Below are 19,057 nucleotides of genomic sequence, written 5' to 3' on the forward strand. Positions count from 1 at the left end.
AATGGATCAGATTATGTAAAAAAACTCAATTTTGATAGAACCTTCTAACGCCAAGACCAGCCAAGACCAGCCAGTGCACCAACCCAGAATCTTCTGACATTTTTATGATGGCAGAGCCGAGGCGAGGGTCTAAGCTTATGACTCAGCTGCTCACAGACTTTTAAAGAGCCCTTGAGAATACCGTGAGTAGAATACAAAGAGTATGGTGAAGAAGAGCTGATATATATCAAGAGCTGCCTGCACATCACAGTTAACAGTTCGCATGCTATCGGACACACAGACAGAAGCCACGGACGCTGGCCGGGACCGCGGGCCGACGACTTACGAGCCGACCACAGAAGAAGAACAATGCTGACTGGGGAGGGCAACAGAGCACAATGGGGAGGGGGCGAGGGACCAGGGAGGGGTTGGAGGGAGACGGGTATGAGCTCTCTCTGTAACTCACATTCACTCACACAACACACATGTGCAGTACATACAAACAACAGTATACCACGATGAGAGGAGGGGTTGATGAGCGGGGTTATGGGGGGGGGGGGGGGTTATGGCGGGGGGGGTTATGGGCCATGCAGCTAGGCCATTCAGAGCCACGGTTACCACGGCTACCACAGGATCACTATTACCGAGGTTCGAGAAGCATGCGCCACCTTCTTGGGCTTGACTCCTCGCTGCGTGGTCAGAGGGAGGGAGGGAGGGGGTGCAAAGGTGAGAGGTTAGAGGTTACCGGAGGTCATCAGTGATGTGCTGGAGGTGACGGGGTGTTGTGAGTCAGTCAGCGGTCTCTGTGGTTTCACCAGAGGTAAACCAACACACGTGCGCACACGCACACATGTGCACAGGCCTTAATACGCACCAGTACACACAGTACAGGCCCTGGTTGGCATGCACCCAAACACACACACGCACTAAACACTGTTTATTGTACATGACAGAAAAAATAACCTTGTATGTAAACAAAATTAAAGATGCTCATTTTTGCTTATCCTCATCTAGAAATCCCTGTTAGAAAGTCTTGACTGAGTTAACTCTGACTGTGGGGGGGGGGGGGGTCATGGTAACTCCTGTCACCTCCAGATCTGAGAAGGGAGGGAGAGGGGGGAGGGAGAGGGAGAGGGGGGAGGGAGAGGGGGAGGGAGAGGGGGAGGGAGAGGGAGAGGGAGAGGGGGGAGGAGGGAGAGGGGGGAGGGAGAGGGAGGGGGGAGGGAGAGGGAGAAGGGGGAGGGAGAGGGGGGAGGGAGAGGGGGGAGGGAGAGGGAGAGGGAGGAGGGAGAGTAGGGAGGGAGAGGGAGAGGGGGGAGGGAGAGAGAGAGGGGGGAGGGAGAGGGAGAGGGGGGAGGGAGAGGGGGAGAGAGAGGGAGAGGGGGGAGGGAGAGGGAGAGGGGAGAGGGGAGAGGGGAGAGGGGAGAGGGAGAGGGAGAGGGGGGAGGGAGAGGGGGGAGGGAGAGGGGGGAGGGACATCGTCATGGCTGCCATGACTCAGCACGCTGTGGGAGACTGGGACCAAAATAGAGCCTCAGCACTGACTGACCTGAAGAAATAATGTACTTTAGTTGTAACGTGAGTGGTTAGGCCCCTAGGCTACACGTTTAATATGAGAAAGACATGCAGGTCATTAACAGTAGTCATCTTTTTCACTGAGCTGGCCTCAGGTAGTACTCCCATGTTTAAGAGCTGCAGGCTGATACTATGACTCTTGCTGACTGGTATGACATTCTCGCTGACTGAACATACTGACTGAAGATACTTTGTTTTTAAAACCTTCCAGAGGTTAAAAAAAACAACGCCAACAAAATGTATCAAAGTCCAGGGGGCAGGGCTTGTACCTGGAATAGAAACAATTGGTGAATAAACAGTGCTCTCTACTGGACAGAAAATGAATTTCAGGCTAGGAAATCTATGGAAGAGTGAGGAAAAGGGATTGAGAGAGAGAGAGAGAGCGCGAGACAGAGAGAGAGAGAGAGAGAGAGAGAGAGAGTTGCTCTCTTCTAAATTCTAAAGGTGAGGGTGGGATCGGGTATACCAAACCTTCGAGGAACAAAAGGGTTTGTGTTTAAACAGTAAATAGTAACCACAACCGTTTCTATGGAAACTGCCATGACTTGCAGTTACTAAATTCACACAAAAGGTTTCAGTAATTTACACATCATGAAAAAAATTCACACAAAACACAAAAAGATCTGAAAATCTTGATTTAGTTCACTAAAATCACACATTCACAAAGTCTCCATCCTGAGAAAAGCAGGATATGCATGTGTGTTTTCATTCAAGGGTGTGTTGGTTCTGGTTAGGTCTCCATATCTGGGTCAGATTGACCCGTTGGTGTACATTCGGCACCATCACACTCACCATTTTGCTGGACCTGGGTGTCTCCAGGATCTCTGAGGAGGAAAAGGAGAGAGACAAAAAATAATGTATTTGGCAATTAAATGCAAACAGGAAACATGCTGTCAGGCGCCATTTGCCATACGGTTGCTCATGGGGGCGGCTGTGGCGCAGGAGGTAGAGCCGCCGTCTAATGATCACAAGGTTGGCAGTTCGGCGGTTCGAGCCCCGGCTGGCCACATGTCGAAGTGTCCTTGGGCAAGACACTGAACCCCAAATTGCTCCCATAGGGCTTTCACACCGGCAGTTCCAAACACCGAAACCTCCGAACGTTGGCGCTGTCTGGCGAACGAGCCCGCGTTCATACCAGTGTATCGTTCGCCAGACAGCACCAACGTTCGGAGGTTTCGCGACCCGGCGTTCGGAACTGCCGGTGTGAAAGCCCTATCAGTGAGCGGGCCGGCGCCCTGCATGGCAGCTTGCCGCCATTGGTGTGTGAATGTGTTTGTGAATGGGTGAATGAGAGGCCGTTGTAAAGCGCTTTGGATAAAGGCGCTATATAAGTCAGTCCATTTACCATTTACCATGTCCTGAACATCATTACATGTCTGTCTGTCATGCCAGCCAATCACATGAGAGGATGACATCCTGCAGGTTTGCCATCCCTCTCTTATTCTCCCTGCCCTCAGCTCTCTCTGTTCTAATGCAAGTTCCAAAAACAGAGTAGCCCCCCTCCCTCCCCTCCTGCACCCCTGCCAACGAGCTCACTGCAGCAGTGAGTGGTAACCATGGCAATGGCCCATTGGCACCACTGTTCCAGTACCTCAGACACCACTGTCTCTGTTCTCTCACAAAGAGAGAGACAGACAGGAAGTGAGAAAAAGATACTGTATGTTGACACAAAACACCTTCTGTTTGGCTTATCTCTCTGTGAAGGTGGGGGGGGCAGACAGACTGGCATTCCACTTACCGGTATAGTGAAGTGTAGTGTATGTATCAGTCTTTTAGATGGGAAGTGGAGTGAATGGGACCCCCTCACTCTCAACTAGCCAATCAAAAGACAGGTGGTCTTATCACACTGGCAGGAGTGTCTAGACTCTAGAGGACGTCAAATAAAAGAATCCCTGAATGAAAGTGTGACAGGGGTTTCATCCCTTGGCTACTGAGACTAAGTAGGCCGATAGCCAAGGACAGAATGATGTACGTCAGGACATCAGTTGACTCCCACTGTTCCTCCCCTGTTCACTCTGTGTGCAGTTACCTCGTTTGGGCTCAGGTGTCTCTGGGGACGTGGTGTCTGCCCCATCATCAACTAGCTGGATCTGAGAGAGAGAGAGAGAGAGAGAGAGAGAGAGAGAGAGAGAGAGAGACAGAGAGAGAGAGAGAGGGAGAGAGAGAGAGAGAGACAGAGACAGAGACAGAGAGAGAGAGAGAGAGACAGAGAGAGAGAGAGAGAGAGAGAGAGAGAGAGAGAGAGAGAAAGGAGAGAGAGAGAGAAAAATACTATTATATTCATTGCTGTTTGAAACATGATCAGAGTAACTGAACATCAGTCATTTTAGTATCCAGAGCCTTTATAACTCCAACACAGACCTACTTGAGAGTCAGTCAGTCTTTACAGCTCAATATTAATGTTAATCTGTGAAAGATGTGTATGTGTGTGTGTGTGTGTGTCCGCATGTGTACAGTTAGGTCCAGATATATTTGGACATGGACACAATTTCCATAATTCTGTCTCTGTATGGCACCACAATGGATTTGAAATGAAACAATCGAGATGCAATTGAAGTGCAGACTTTCATCTTTGATTCAGACAGTTGAACAAAAAGATTGTATGAAACGTTTAGGAATTGCAACCATTTTTATACACAGTCCCCTATTTTCAGGGGCTCAAAAGTAATTGAACAAATTAAGATAAATATAAATGAAATGTAAATTTGTAATACTTTGTCGAGAATCCTTTGCAGGCAATGATTGCCTGAAGTCTGGAACCCATGGACATCACCAAATGCTGGGTTTCTTCCTTTGTGATGTTTGCAGCTGTCTTCAGTTGTTGTTTGTTCGTGGGTCTTTCTGCCTTTAGTTTTGTCTTCAGCAAGTGAAATGCATGTTCGATCAGGTTGAGATCAGGTGACTGACTTGGGCATTGCAGAATATTCCACTTCTTTACCTTAAAAAACTCATGGGTTGCTTTTGCAGTATGTTTTAGGTCATTGTCCATCTGTACTTTGAAGCACCGTCCAATCAACTATGCTGAATTTGTCTGAATATGAGCAGACAGAATATCCCTAAACACTTCAGAATTCATCCGTCTGCTTCTGTCTTCTGTCACATCATCAATAAACACTAGTGATCCAGTGCCATTGGAAGCCATGCATGCCCATGCCATCACACTGCCTCCACCGTGTTTTACAGATGATGTGGTATGCATCGGTTCCAAGCCTTCTCCATACTTTTCTCTTCTCATCATTCTGGTACAGATTGATCTTGTTTCATCTGTTCCAGAACTGGGCTGTTTTTTTTTAGAAGTCTAATCTGGCCTTTCTATTCTTGAGGCTTATGAATGGTTTGCACCTTGTGGTGAACCCTCTGTACCTGCTCTCGATAGTAGACTTGGATAATGATATGCCTACCTCCTGGAGCAGGGGTGCAAACTGGTGATGGCCCAAAAAGGTGACACATTTTTTTTGTGGGGGGGATAGCGCTAGCACTAATGGTGTTAAATAGATATCGCTAGCACTAATGGTGGTCTAACCGTGGTCTAACCATAGCGGCAGCCCTGACCTTAACACCTGCAGAATTACTTCGAAAACAGTGACTGTGTTCTCTATGCTGTCTGGAATTGTACCTAGCTCCCTGAAGCTAAAAGTTATTTCAACAGCAGCAGATTTATCTATTTTGAGATAAAAACGGCTAATTTAGCAGAAAGGTGACAGGTTTGCACCCCTGCTGGAGACTGTTCTTCACTAGGCAGGATGCTGTGATGGGGTTTGTCTTTACCATGTAAAGGATCCTGGGTTCATCCACCACGATCTTTGCAGTTTAAAGCCCAATTTATACTTCTGCGTCGAATTTACGCGCGGCTACGCCGTAGGCTACGCAAGGGCTCTCCCAATTTATAGTTCTACGTTGGTCGCATCGCGTCGCGTTGGTCGGTGTACTCATAGCGGCATAATAGCGATCAAAAAACTTGTTTTTGTTATGCTTGTTGTAAAGAAAATGTCTATAATGCATTGAAATGACAGTAAACTAAGATAATAAGATGGTTATCATAATTTTTCAAATCTTTATTAATAAGTAATTACAGAAAAAGTAAATGACATTTCTGTCATGGCTTCCGCATTTTGGCCGACGAGAGTCGGAATCATGTCGGAATCATGTGCTACCAAGCGGACCAATCACAGTGCTTACGGTTGCGTAGGCACTGCCGCGTAGTTACATTTTTGGAGAGGTGCGCGTCAACCTACGCCGTAGCCTACGTCGATTTTACGCAGAAGTATAAATTGGGCTTAAGGATGGCCATGTTGTGCGTTCACAGCAACAGCTTCCAAATGCAAACGCCACACTTCTGCCTCTCAAATGTCACTCAGACCTTTTACCTGCTTAACTGATAAAGAAATAACAAAGGAATAGCCCACATCTGTCCATAAAGAGCTGTTGAGTCAATTGTCCAATTACTTTTGGTCTCTGGAAAAAGAGATAGCCTATATTATATAAAGACATATTAAAGAGCCGTAATTCTTAAGCCCTTCCTCCAATTTGGATGTGAAATACCCTCAAATGAAAGCTGAGAGTCTGCACTTTAAGCCCATATTTCATATAGAACTAACTTGAATATGTTTTGATAATAAACAGCTAAAATAACAAATTCTGTCAGAGTCCAAATATATATGGACCTAACTGTAGATGTGCGCAGTCATAACCGACACTTGGTGTTTTACCTGTGACTGGCGTACAAAGATGCCATGGTTCTCTTCACAGGTGAAGTAGCGTTTGCCCTGGACTGTGCCGTCGTTTTTGCCCTTGGGCTCATCCAGGATGACGCCCACCCACTTGCCAGTGGCAAAGAGCGTAGCGCCGATGTAGGCCACGGTCCCCCGGTGGCCCTTGCCGATCACCTCCACCAGAGAGCCCACCTTGGCCGGCTTGCCACCCCCGTCTGAGCTCATCCTGCTGCTGCCACTGCTGGTGGTCTGGGGAGGGACAGGGGACAAGATGCATTATGGGACAGGGGACAAGATGCATTATGGGACAGGGGACAGGATGCATTATGGGACAGGGGACAAGACGCATTATGGATTAATACAGGAAATACAACAGGGTTCCTTCCTGCAAGTTTCAACAAGTTAAATTTAAGACCTTTTTGGACCTTTTTTTAGAATGTTTTTTTTTATTTGAATAGAATTTTAAACCTATTCGCGACACCAGATAATAGCTTTTTGTCATCCTCAAGGTGATGAAATTACGGATTTCACTGCCATACAGACAAAAAAGGAAGCGAATTGGCATTTTTCTTGGGTTCCAGCTTGATTAATTTCCGCGTAAATAGATGTGGTCGGACTGATTTCCTTGCAGGATCTCATTTTTAAGACCTAGCACGTCATTTTTAGACCGAATAACAGAAATTTGGGACCCTTTTAGGCCTTATAAATTGGAACGCTTTAGACTTTAAGGCTTTTTAAGACCAGCGCGGGAACCCTAACAGGTAGGTCAGTGTCTAGACATGCTTCGGCTCAAGCTCATTCTCTGTTCATTAAGTTTGGTTTTAAACATTTTGTGTTCAATAACAGAGCTTTGCAATGGCAACAAGCAGTTAATAATCCATCGTCTCCAGGATTTTGTTTCTCACTAATCTGTAGAGGAAATAATCAGGAGAAAATCATTTAGCTGGGGTAACCATGATGAATTACAGTCTAATAGTCTTCAGAATACTATTTCAGTAGCTGCTGCACTGGTGCGGCTCATCATGACTCAGCAGAAGAGTTTTCAGTTTTATGCCACATACTATACATATATATGGGGCGGCTGTGGCGCAGGAGGTAGAGTCGCCGTCTAATGATCACAAGGTTGGTAGATCAGCGGTTCGAGCCCCGGCTGGCCACATGTCGAGGTGTCCTTGGGCAAGATACTGAACCCCAAAATTGCTCCCGGTGAGCGGGCCGGCGCCTTGCATGGCAGCTTGCCTACCTCGCCATTGGTGTGTGAATGAGTGTGTGAATGGGTGAATGAGAGGCCGTTGTAAAGCGCTTTGGAGCAGCTTTGGAGCAGCAAAAAAGGCACTGTATAAGTGCAGTCCATTTACCATTTACTCTGAACCTGTTGACGTTCAACAACAGAGAACCCTATCACAGTACATTTTCAACTATTTTATACAATGGGTATAATTGAGCCATTGTAAATAGCAGTTGAAAAGAGGTTCCTGAAATACATAGAAACATAGAACTGTTTGTACTGTATGTTAAGAAGTGAATGCCTACATGCATGACTCCTGGCCTTGCCCTATTGTTTACATCTTGGCTGGTGACCCCCCTCCTTTGAAGGTGGTACTGCATGCACGTCTTACAGTGTGGCTAGAATCGGTTGACTAACTATAGGTCTTATCACAGGACAATCACAAGATGAATGTGCATTCTCACAAGTCACAACAAGCCTTTGTTTTAAGTTACTTAAAAAGGTAAAGTACATGTAGGAATGCGGGGCCATAACGGGTCTTTGTCTCAGTGTTCTCACATGCTTGTATGAGTGTCATTATGACCGTAATCCTAAAATGAAAATGAAAGCAATGAAATTGTAACGATGTAAAATGGACTGCACTTATATAGCGCCTTTATCCAAAGTGCTTTACAACAGCCTCTCATTCACACATTCACACACACATTCACACACCAATGGCGGCAAGCTGCCATGCAAGGCGCCAGTCCGCTTACTGGGAGCAATTTGGGGTTCAGTGTCTTGCCCAAGGACACTTCGAACGTGTGGCCAGCTGGGGCTCGAACCGCCGATCTGCCAACCTTGCGATCATTAGACGGCGGCTCTACCTCCTGCGCCACAGCCGCCCCCTAAAGACCGCCCGCCTAAAGACCTCTGCTCTTAAAACATTTAAGCCCAGACAGCACTACCTCTGTAGAAGCACTTAACTAGGCCATGGGCCTGACAGAGAGCTGGCCATCCTCTGAATTATGAAACAAGTGGGTGATTGAATATAATATACCGGACACATTAGCTGCATCATCACAATGAAACAAATGCATAAATGCATGGTGCACAGTACATGATCTAAAAGACTTCATTACCCATAGTGCAAGTCAAATCTAATTGAAATAATAATGACATCAACCTGTTGAAGTGGAGGGCTCTACTGAACTCCGAGGAGGCAAAACAGAGTTGTCAACACCACGAGTGTCAACAAAGTCATCAACTCAGAGTCAGAGTTGACTTAGCAACACTTAGTAATAATAATAACTTGGATTTGTATAGCGCCTTTCATAAAACCCAAGGACGCTTTACAATTCTAGAGGAAAATGGTCAGACAGACAAAACAGAAAACAAAACAAAACAAAACAAAACAGAAACAGTGACAAGCTTTCAGAGTCTTTCGCAACACCAAGCCCACACAGTCTTATATGAAGCTCTGTAGGTTTGCTCTGCAATGCATTTTACATTTTACTAAATCCCTCCACGCCTGCGCCCCCCAGTACCTAACTGACCTCCTTTCCCAACACACCCCTTCCCGGAACCTGCGGTCCTCAGACCTGGGCCTGCTGTCCACCCCCCGCACCAACCTACGGACCTTTGGGGACAGAGCCTTCAGCGTGGCTGCACCTACCCTCTGGAACTCTCCCCCCACAGTGATCCGCAACGCCCCCACCCTGGACTCCTTCAAATCAGCCCTTAAAACTGTTACATCTGGGGCGCTTAGGTGGCGTAGTGGAATAAGCGTTGACCATGTACCGCAGGGTCCCTGGTTCGAATCCGGCCAGGGACATATCCTGCATGTCATCCCTCCTCTCTCTCTCACCCATCCTTCCTGTCTACTTCTTCACTATAACTGTCAATACAAATATGAGTGGGACTGCCCCACTCAGAAAAAATTACTTAAAAAAAAAAAAAACTTACATCTGTTCACCAAGGCCTTTGGCCCCTTGTCACTGTTTCTGTTTTGTTTTGTTTTGTTTTCTGTTTTGTCTGTCTGACCATTTTCCTCTAGAATTGTAAAGCGTCCTTGAGTTTTATGAAAGGCGCTATACAAATCCAAGTTATTATTATTACTAAGTGTTGCGTTCTTTCCCAAAATCAGCAGTCCATGAAATCTGTTGAAAATACAGTATAACACAACCCAAATATGACCCATTCCATACACCTTGCACACTTAATTGTCAGAGAATCCCTAGCTTTGGTAGATCAGATTAAGTGCACAAACAGCCTGTTATGAAACATTCATTATATTTTATACAATACCCAGCCCTGTACCATGAGCTGGAGGGGGGGAGGACCACAGCAAAGCATACTCAATTATTCATCTTAGCCTTACGCACATTTACCACTGAGTATAATGAAACACAACTATATCTGTAGACCTTTGTATAGCCTAATCTACCTGTCAGACTACTAACACCATTTTCTAAAAGGTTAATAAAGGGTACAGGAAACAGTAGCTGAAGCCAGGTAATGGCACTGTGGACAGTGCAAACATTGTTATATTGTGACAAGGTGAAGCTGTGATGTCATCCTTCCCGTGACTGAGATCCTGAATCCTGCCAGACTCAGAGTCTGATGACAAAACAGGAAGTCATCCAGAGGCTTTGAGGATTGAGAGACTGGTGCTAACAATACACCCTAAAACATAGCTAGAGCCTGGGTAACTGATACGTACAGTACAGAACTCACAAAAAGGTTGTTATCTTGTAATCTACCCTGGCAAAGAACACACGATAACCTTACTTCCCCCACAAACACCTCAACCCACACTTGTTTACATCTCACACAAACAAAGGCCCCTGACACACGAAAAGAGGCATGCGCCTCACTATACACAAACAGATCCCAACCCACTTATCCATCCAGACAACAAACACACAACACAGGTGCCAATCCAACACCAACAATCAACAAATCCACCCAACAAACCACACAAGACGCACACAAGCAAGAGGCAAACACCTGGACCCTCAGATAGCAGCACTAACCTCCCAGAAACCATCCACAAACAAGACAGACAGTCTAGCCAGTCAGTCGTCTGGGGTACACACCCCTCTAGCCCACACTCACCCGGGTGTAGGTGTTCCTCCTAGTTTGAGACATTCTTCCCTGATTCATAGGTTCCACGCCGGCCTGGGCTCTCTTATGGGGGGGGGGGCGTCGGTCAGATACAAGGGGGGGGGTTCAGCGATGCTACGGGAGCGTCTCTCACCCCCCAGATCACACCATCACTCTACCGATCCTCACAGCAGCACAGGCAGGCTAAAACTTCCCTTTTCGCAGCCGGCTGGATCAAAGAGATTTCCTGGACGCTAGCTTGGTGTCAGGGGCCTCTGAGGGCTTCTGAGGGCCCAACTCAGACGAGCTGACTGGAGAGGACGAGGATGACGATGAATGGACCAAAAGGAAAACAGAACAGAGGGAAAAAAGGGCCAGGGTTTGGTCTGCTGTGGAGTGCATCAGCTGAGAGTCGGCAATGCGCTAGTGTCTGCTCTGGCTCCTGCAGGAGGCAGGAGGGTGGGTAGGCCCGGGAAGCGGCGCAGGGTCTTAAAGCCTGTCTGATGCAGGGCCTCTCAGTCACGCAATATTAGATACCTGCTCAGACAGAGGCAAAGTCTCCATCCTCTCCCTCAAGGTTGCATACAACAGTTAGAGATCAGTCATTTGAAAACAAGGAACACTTGTGTGTCATGACAGAAGACATTCAATCTGAATGACAACCATCAACAGCAACATCAACACAGTACTACTCCTCGTGGCTCCTATGTTAAACAGTTCCATTAACTTCAATTCAGGTCCAAAAAGCATGAAATCCAGTAACATGACGCAGACCTTTAGTACAAATAAAGATCTTCATCCACAGCGCAGGTGTTTCTAGCCCCTCTCACAGGGACTCGTTGAGATAAACACTAGCTAACTGTGTACTCTGCCTAGGCAATGAGACGATCTTAATGAATGCAGAAGAATGTAACAGTATCTGACTGTCGGCTTATAGTTAATAAATAAAACATATCTAACTCTTAAAGAGACCGTTGTCATATAGAGGATATAGCTAATCTCTTTCCTGTGCCTGTACAGCAAAAGTGTGGTGTGTCTTGGAGAGGTTTCTTCTTGACTCTACTGGACTGACCAATGGCACTGGCCATCTCAGTCAGTGGCGTAGCGGACGGGCCCGCAAGCGACGCACCGCGGGGGGGCCCCAGCCACTAGGGGGCCCCACTAACATTGGATACAACGTTTATTTTTTATTTTTTTTAAACAAAGAAAATAAGTGGCCCTTCATTGTGTCAACCTTAATTTTAATATATAGGCCTATATTTTAAAAAGATATACATAGTTAGCCGTATCCAATAGCAACATGACTTTGACGTCACACGCTCAATTGGCAGCGAGACACAAGGAAAATGAGCAAGCGAAAATACCTCAGCGGTGCGCAAAAACGGGAACTTTCCTATAAAAAGGAACAAAATTCAGTGAAACTTCGAAAAATTTCATCTTTTCTTTTACCGAATGCAGCTTCTGAGACTAATGCGGGTAGGGATGCGATTAGCACTGGGTCAGGGACAAACGTCGTTGATGCACCTGTTGCTAGCAGCACCACTGTGGAGGCCAGTGTTACTGCAGCTGGCATGGCGCCGGCTGACCCGGCCGACGACAACGAGGACCCGCCACCTGACCAGTCTACTAGCTGCACTCCCACTGATCAACCAGGCGAGGAGTCTGAGGATGCTATTATTAATCTAGAGAAGGCAACAACAACCACAGGTGAACACTATCCATCAGACAGAGCCAATTTCCCAGTTGATTTAACGGATCCTATGCTAAAGAGGACCGTACTTGAGTTGGGATCGTGTAAACCGGTAGATTCTCTATTCGGACATTATAGCCGCTATATGTGGGACTGTCGGTCCGATATTGTAAAAAAGTTCAATAAAATAAATAATGTTTACGGAAGTACATGTCTCAAGTATTATCTCGGCGGTTAGTCGAGTGAAAGAAAAACAACATACAGATGATAATTCACACAATATAATACCACGAAAGCGTACAGCACTAAACAATAACATTTATTTGGGCAGCAATGCAATGCATCATACTCAAACTCAGGCAGAAGGGCAGGGTCCGGCCAGGTTCACAGTCACAGACTGTCAGTGCATCATACAGGTACATAATTCAGCATGGTTATAGCTGTTTCTTTTTCTATTCTACTTCTGCTGTCTGCGTCTCCCTGGGTATTCCTAGACCAGATGGCAAACAGTAAAGAAATGCCACAATATACCAGGACTTAAGAAACGAGATGTCATATGGCCGAGGCACACAGGGAGCGGCATATTGAGCGGCCGCTCCAGAGGGCGGTATAGGACTATTTCCGGACAAGGATCCGTCGCGCAACAGCGCCCCCGGGGTGCCGGAATAACGGTGCTGGGCTCGAGGAGCCAGTCAGCTAGTCTGCCTGGCGATCTCCTCTGGGGCTGCCGGCCACGGGGTCGTGCGGCGGATCCTACGCAATAGGCAGGGGATAATTGGATGCTAGGTTGGGTTCAATTGGATACCAAATTGGGTGAAAAAGGGATAAAATCTGAAAGAAAAAAAAAACAACAAAAAAACAAAAGAAACGAGATGTCCAACAAAGGATTTGACAAACCCTGGCCTATTTTGCGCAACAAGTAGACTGATGCAGCGGAGACAGGGTTGTCAGATGGGCTGGTTTTTGGTGGATTTAGAAGTTTTTAGATTGGTTAGGTTGGAAATTCTCAATTCCATCTGGCAACCCTTAGCGGAGAGTCTACAGATTGTATCAGATATCGCACTGCTGTGCACACCACACTTTGTTAAAAGAAATAAAGCTTGTACTTTTCTACTTATAATACATTCTACTGATGTAGTCTACCATTTGGTTTTAGTTATAGGCTATTGCTCTCACCTGTTTGTACCTTTTGCTAAGTCAAGCATTTAGAATGTAGAGTGCATATTGCGAAATTTCGCAACGTCAATAACGCATCGGACTCTAAAAAACGCACTTTTTTTTTTACCTCCGTTGCGAAAGGCCCCCCGCCGCCACCTTGCGGGGGGGCCTCGGGATTTTGCGGTACGCCACTGATCTCAGTATCTCACTCCAAACCAAGCACAGCTAGCTTGCTAGCTAAGGCTAGAATTTAAATATTGCCTCGAAAGAAAGCTCTGCAACGAGGTGTTCTAATGCCTGTTTTAATGCCTCAAAAAGTGATAGAATGAATGAATTAAGATCTTAACCTACAAATTAAAGAACTAAAGCACAGAGAGAGCCTCTTGAAAGCTGAGAGGGTAAACAGTTCAGCACAGTTAAATTCCAGTTTATTGTGTCAGAGGCTCAAAGCCCCAGCTGATGATCTATCATACAGCACAGGCAGCACACTGTAAGCAGAGGCCTGCTGATTGCATTAGGTATGTGTTGGCAGATACACGGGGTAGGATTAGCCTTCATTATCAGCGAACTGCATGGCTGGGGCTTTTTTACTCTCAATTCTCTATTCATGTATTTTGCAAAGGAAGCAAATGCTAGAGGGCCTCTGTGTAGAGGATCCAGCACGCTGGTATACAGGGGCTGGAGACGGGGGAGCTGGAATAGGGTACATTTCACATTTCAACAGTCAAATAAAAGGAGCAATTCCCTCAGGAGAGTTCCATCCCTTCACAGCATCCGTTAGACTTCCATTATAGCCTAGTTGTTGTTGTGGTTGTTGTTGTTATAGGCTAATGCGTGACATAGAAGTTGCCTTAAGACGAGCAGATCTAGGCTACACTTTCATACTGTGTTTGGAAATTCATCCTTGATATTTAGTTTCAACCTCAATTGCACCATATCTATTAGGCCTATGTGCCTACAATCTAGTGTTTTCTAAGCAGACAACATGCCATACAAGCAAAATATGTTATGCAACAGCCTGCAGGTTTGAGAGCAGAACAACTTAAAGGGATATTTGGGACAGACTTAAACACTGCATTTGTTCTGCACCCATCAACGCTAATGAGGTAGAGAGGGGAGGTGTTCCTCTCCTCATACAAAGCCAGGCAGACGACCAGAACAGAAGTCTAATGAGGTAGAGAGGGGAGGTGTTCCTCTCCTCATACAAAGCAAGGCAGACGACCAGAACAGAAGTCTAATGAGGTAGAGAGGGGAGGTGTTCCTCTCCTCATACAAAGCAAGGCAGACGACCAGAACAGAAGCAAACAGCTGGCTGACAGGACAGAAGAACAGAGGTAGAGAGCAGCACAGTCTAATAGTAATCATCACAAACCGATGACGTATGCTGCTTAATTTAAGGAGAACTGATATTGGGACAGCTTGGAGGATCAGCAGGAAAGACTAAAGGAGAGTCAGGTGATTTTTTTTCACCCATATCTGCATTTAAGGAGATGATGTGAGACACAACTGACTATTGAGGACAAACAACGACATGCTCTATATTGTCAACAGCCAGTACAAGGTAAGATAAGCATCACTGAAGCAGTGCATGTTACCTGTCTATGGTATATACTATATAGCATTATTGCTAGAGTTGTTAGGATATATATTTTTCAAAGGTCCTATTGTCCATTATGTAGCACCAGCTGCTTAAATCATGATGTTACATATCTTGTCAGTTTTCCTGTTTTAATATGCACATTATCAGTATTGTATCCTAAGAACACATACGACCCATTGTAAGCTACTGTCTGATGACCATGAATCCAGGTGTTGTAAGAACCGATAAAAAACTCTCACGTCTAACACAAGACAACACTCCATTCATAGTTTTAGAACATTCTAATAGGCCATTCAGCTATCACATCATAGTGGCCAAAAGGGGAAGGACTCTGTGTCTTGTGAAAGTATATAATGTATTGTAAACTGAAGAAGAACACCTTTCCTCTGAGATTGACTCAGCGTTGGGTCCAGCTGCTGCAGCACTGTTTTGTACTCTACGTGTAATTTTCAATAAATATACCACTTGTGCAATTGAAAACATCTCTCCTCTTTCTTGGAGCAGTCAACAAAAGAACCGACTCTAACAGAGGCCCCACAGGTTATTGGTCTCGGAGGACTGAAAATTAGTAGACGTAGTAGGCTCTGAAGAAAGCCATGTATTGGAGCAAAAATGACATCAGTACAGTTTAATAAAAAAAACATGGTAATTCAATGTAGAGACAATGTTTTATTTTTGTCAGGTGTTCTGTGAAATGCAACTAAAGTTTGAACTGATTGGACTGCTGCAGACAGTGCCCTCTAGTGACCTGAAACATAGACTAACAGTATTCTAATTCAGTATAAACACATTTGTGATTTGGACATTTCACAGGTCAAATTGAATGCGAGATCATGCACTGGATAGTTTGACTCATAGCACAGCTGTATGCATGTAGCTTTCTTTCAATAATTATGTAGATACTAGAATCGAAAATCAAATCAAATGTTCGTGTAGTAGCTATAGACACATTTGAATGAATCAATAGGTCTCATCATGGGTGTGGTTCAGAGCCTGTTTGCTTGAAATGTTAAATCCATGGGCTATAATAACAGAATCGCTATCTCATTTAGCTAAACATGTTGTGATAAATCAATAAACCACAATACTTTTTCCTGTAAGCATTTTGTTCCAATGTTGGCACATTGTGGGGCATAGCGCCGGCCACAACCGCTACTATCGCCAGTAGTATGCTGAGTGCTGACTGTCACATTTCTCAGGATATTTGCTTTGCTTTGTAATATAATGAACGTGTCTATCAGTGTCATATCAGACAACTGGGCGAATATAGATGCTTCCGTTTGCAAGCACGCAAATACCATCAATTCTGCATTCAAATAAACCCCTTATTTATGACAATCACCAGGCTCAGCGGACGTGTGCTGAGTGCTGTCAGACAGAGGAAACTCCCTAGTCTACAGCTGACTGAGCTAATGCTACAGCTGGTAGCAGGGTTTCAGCCTCGTCTCTAAAGTCTTGTGCAATAATACTATAATACAGAGCCGTATAGACAACAGCAGTCGCTGTGGTGTGTTTTTCCCCCCAATAAAAGGCTAAATCCATTCACTTACCTCGCCGACTAGTGTACTGTTGGCTCAAGCCTCGTCGCTGTTCCCAGCACATTCAGCGACATCCTGTGGTGTCTGTCTGTCTGTCTGTCAAAACGGCCGGTTGTATATTAAGCAGGGCTCCCACACCTTCTGAAACATCACATTCAAGCACCTTTCAAGGACTTTCAAGACTCAATTCCCTCAAATTCAAGGACCCAACACGGCATAGTTTGAGACAGATCTAGATGAGAATTTATATAATAGGAACTATCCGCTCACTGACAACAAATAAAAAGATGAGGCTTGAATGTGTGAACACTAGATGGTCTCTTGCCTTCTCTACCACAGCACAGCAAAACAATATATTGTGAAATATGTGTAAAGTTAAGCAATACAGAGACTTATTTACGAGTTGACGAGCTAAGTAAAACATTTTTGAATATATTATTATTTTTGAGAGAGAGGGGGGGGGAATTCAAGCACTTTCAATGCCCCATGTCTATTTTCAAAAACTTTTAAGAGCTCGATTTTTTTTTTTCAAATTCAGAAACTTTCAAGGATTTCAAGGACCCGTGGGAACCCTGATTAAGGCAAATTATGAAGATCAGAGAGCTAATCAATAAATAGTGTAAAAGACAATTTAATACATATGCTGGATGATATATAAATACATCATAATTATATGGATGAAATAATATAATTAGCATTGCTTTTCTCCAAAGCAACTTACTTACATTGCAGTGAATCATGCATACCTTTTTCAGTAGAAATGCTATAGTCGGAATATAAAATAAAATAAAATAAAATAGAAAAATGGGACTGCATTAAAGGACAGACAAACAAAATATTTTTTTTATCATTCAATTGTATGTGGACCACTCAAGAGTGGGAGAGAGGAACTCTATATCCATACTTAAACACCATAAAGTGAATCAACTTGGCTGGGAGGGATGGCCAAACAAACTCCTCAGTCTTGTAGAAGCCCATACTGTTGTACAACTTATGGGCATCAGTCTGGATCATGGAGGTGTACAGCACGATATCCTCTACTCCATGAAGCGCAACGAAATCAAGTGCCGTTCGACACAACGCTTTAGCAATCCCCAGGCCCCTGAATTCCCTCCTGACAGATATCCGCTTCAGTTCCCAAGCCCCTGGCTGTGATACAGCGGGAAGGACCGCCACCGTGCCCACAATGTTCCCCTGGCTCTCTGCTACCCAGAAACAGGAGACACGTCCTTCCTGCATGTAGCTGCTTTTAATGTCCAGGAGGTCCTCGCTGAGGCCAAGTTGGATGCCCTGATAGAACAGATACCTCACTCCCTCACGACCCGCCAGCATTAGAAGGACTGTTGTCATAATAGAAGCCGGGAGAGAGACAGACAAGGCCTGGATGGCGCAGACCAGGCTGAGCAGGGTGAGTTGTAACCAAGGTTGTCTGAGAGCCTGAAGACACACCACATTCAGGTGCTCTCCAAACCCTGTGGAATACACTTCTCTGACCACCTCGTAGTCTTCATCCTGGTATTTGCGGATCCGATAACAAGCCATCTGTCCCTTTAGGAGCCCTGGGGAGAAGGAGACAGCTCATTCACTAGCACAATCTATTCAGGGTTCCTACAAGTTTCAACAAGTCAAATTTAAGACCTTTTTTAGACCTCTTTGGATAGCATTTTAGACCTATTCGCGACACCATATGATAGCTTTTTGTCATCCTCCAGGTGATGAGGGAGGGATTTCACTGCCATACAGACAAAAAAGGAAGCGAATTGGCATTTTTTGGGGTTCCAGCTTGATTAATTTCTGCGTAAATAGATGTGGCCGGACTGATTTCCTTGCAGGATCTCATTTTTAAGACTTAGCACCTAATTTTTAGGCCGGATAACTGGAATGAATTGGAATGCTGGATTTTAGACTTTAAGGCTTTTTAAGACCAGCGCGGGAACCCTGTCTATTGAAGACAAAAAAAAACAATGGCTTCCCTAATTTCAAAAGGGTTCCTATAATATTAACACGTCATCCACTTGCACAATTCTTTTTAATTTTCCCCATCCCTCTAAAAGAGAATATTTGACCCATTTCACTTTGCAGACTTGATACCAACCAGATACAATACAAACTGACAAAAATAAACAAGAAAAAGACCAGCTTAAAAACTATGTATTGTTAGGTCAGTATGCATTTATTAATTTACAAAATTATACATAATGCCCCTTTCTAAGATTTTTCGTGTAACACAGGCATTGAAGAAGAACATGATCAGCATAAATAAGCATGTGTGTAAATTAACAATACAGAGGGTGAGTACAGGGTCATGGAATGTAAATAAAAACAGAAGTATGTATCCATCTCCAGTGTTTGTGTGTCTGTCCTTTCAGTCCGTTTTCCCACCCTGTTGTAAGTCCAGTCTGTACTCAATCACAGAGAAGTTAGTGATTTTGGCCAGCAGATTAGGTACGACAAACTCTCCAATCTTTGTGTAACCCAGGTTCTCATACAGCT

The 19,057-nt window shown here is 45.0% G+C and overlaps 2 protein-coding genes across 2 annotated transcripts in view; both read right to left on the reverse strand.

Moving 5' to 3' along the window:
- The window catches only part of dctn1b (dynactin 1b), a gene marked incomplete at its 3' end in the record, with an annotated part of 53,001 nt that overhangs the window by 32,755 nt on the left and 1,189 nt on the right, over positions 1–19,057 (reverse strand). Inside the window, exons 3-4 of the mRNA XM_080549054.1 lie at positions 6,264–6,515; positions 3,584–3,644 (exon numbers count right to left, since the gene is read on the reverse strand). Of these exons, the coding sequence (XP_080405180.1) occupies positions 3,584–3,644; positions 6,264–6,515 (313 nt within the window). The remainder of the gene's footprint in view (positions 1–3,583; positions 3,645–6,263; positions 6,516–19,057) is intronic.
- Positions 17,435–18,106, reverse strand: LOC308171882 (putative N-acetyltransferase camello; the record flags this gene model as incomplete). The annotated part of the gene is made up of 1 exon (XM_080546791.1): positions 17,435–18,106. The coding sequence occupies one exon, from the start codon at positions 18,104–18,106 to the stop codon at positions 17,435–17,437; it is 672 nt and encodes a 223-aa protein (XP_080402917.1).

The sequence above is a fragment of the Nansenia antarctica genome, assembly GCF_963989245.1.
Source record: "Nansenia antarctica genome assembly, chromosome: 1".
NCBI classification, from domain to species: domain Eukaryota; kingdom Metazoa; phylum Chordata; class Actinopteri; order Argentiniformes; family Microstomatidae; genus Nansenia; species Nansenia antarctica.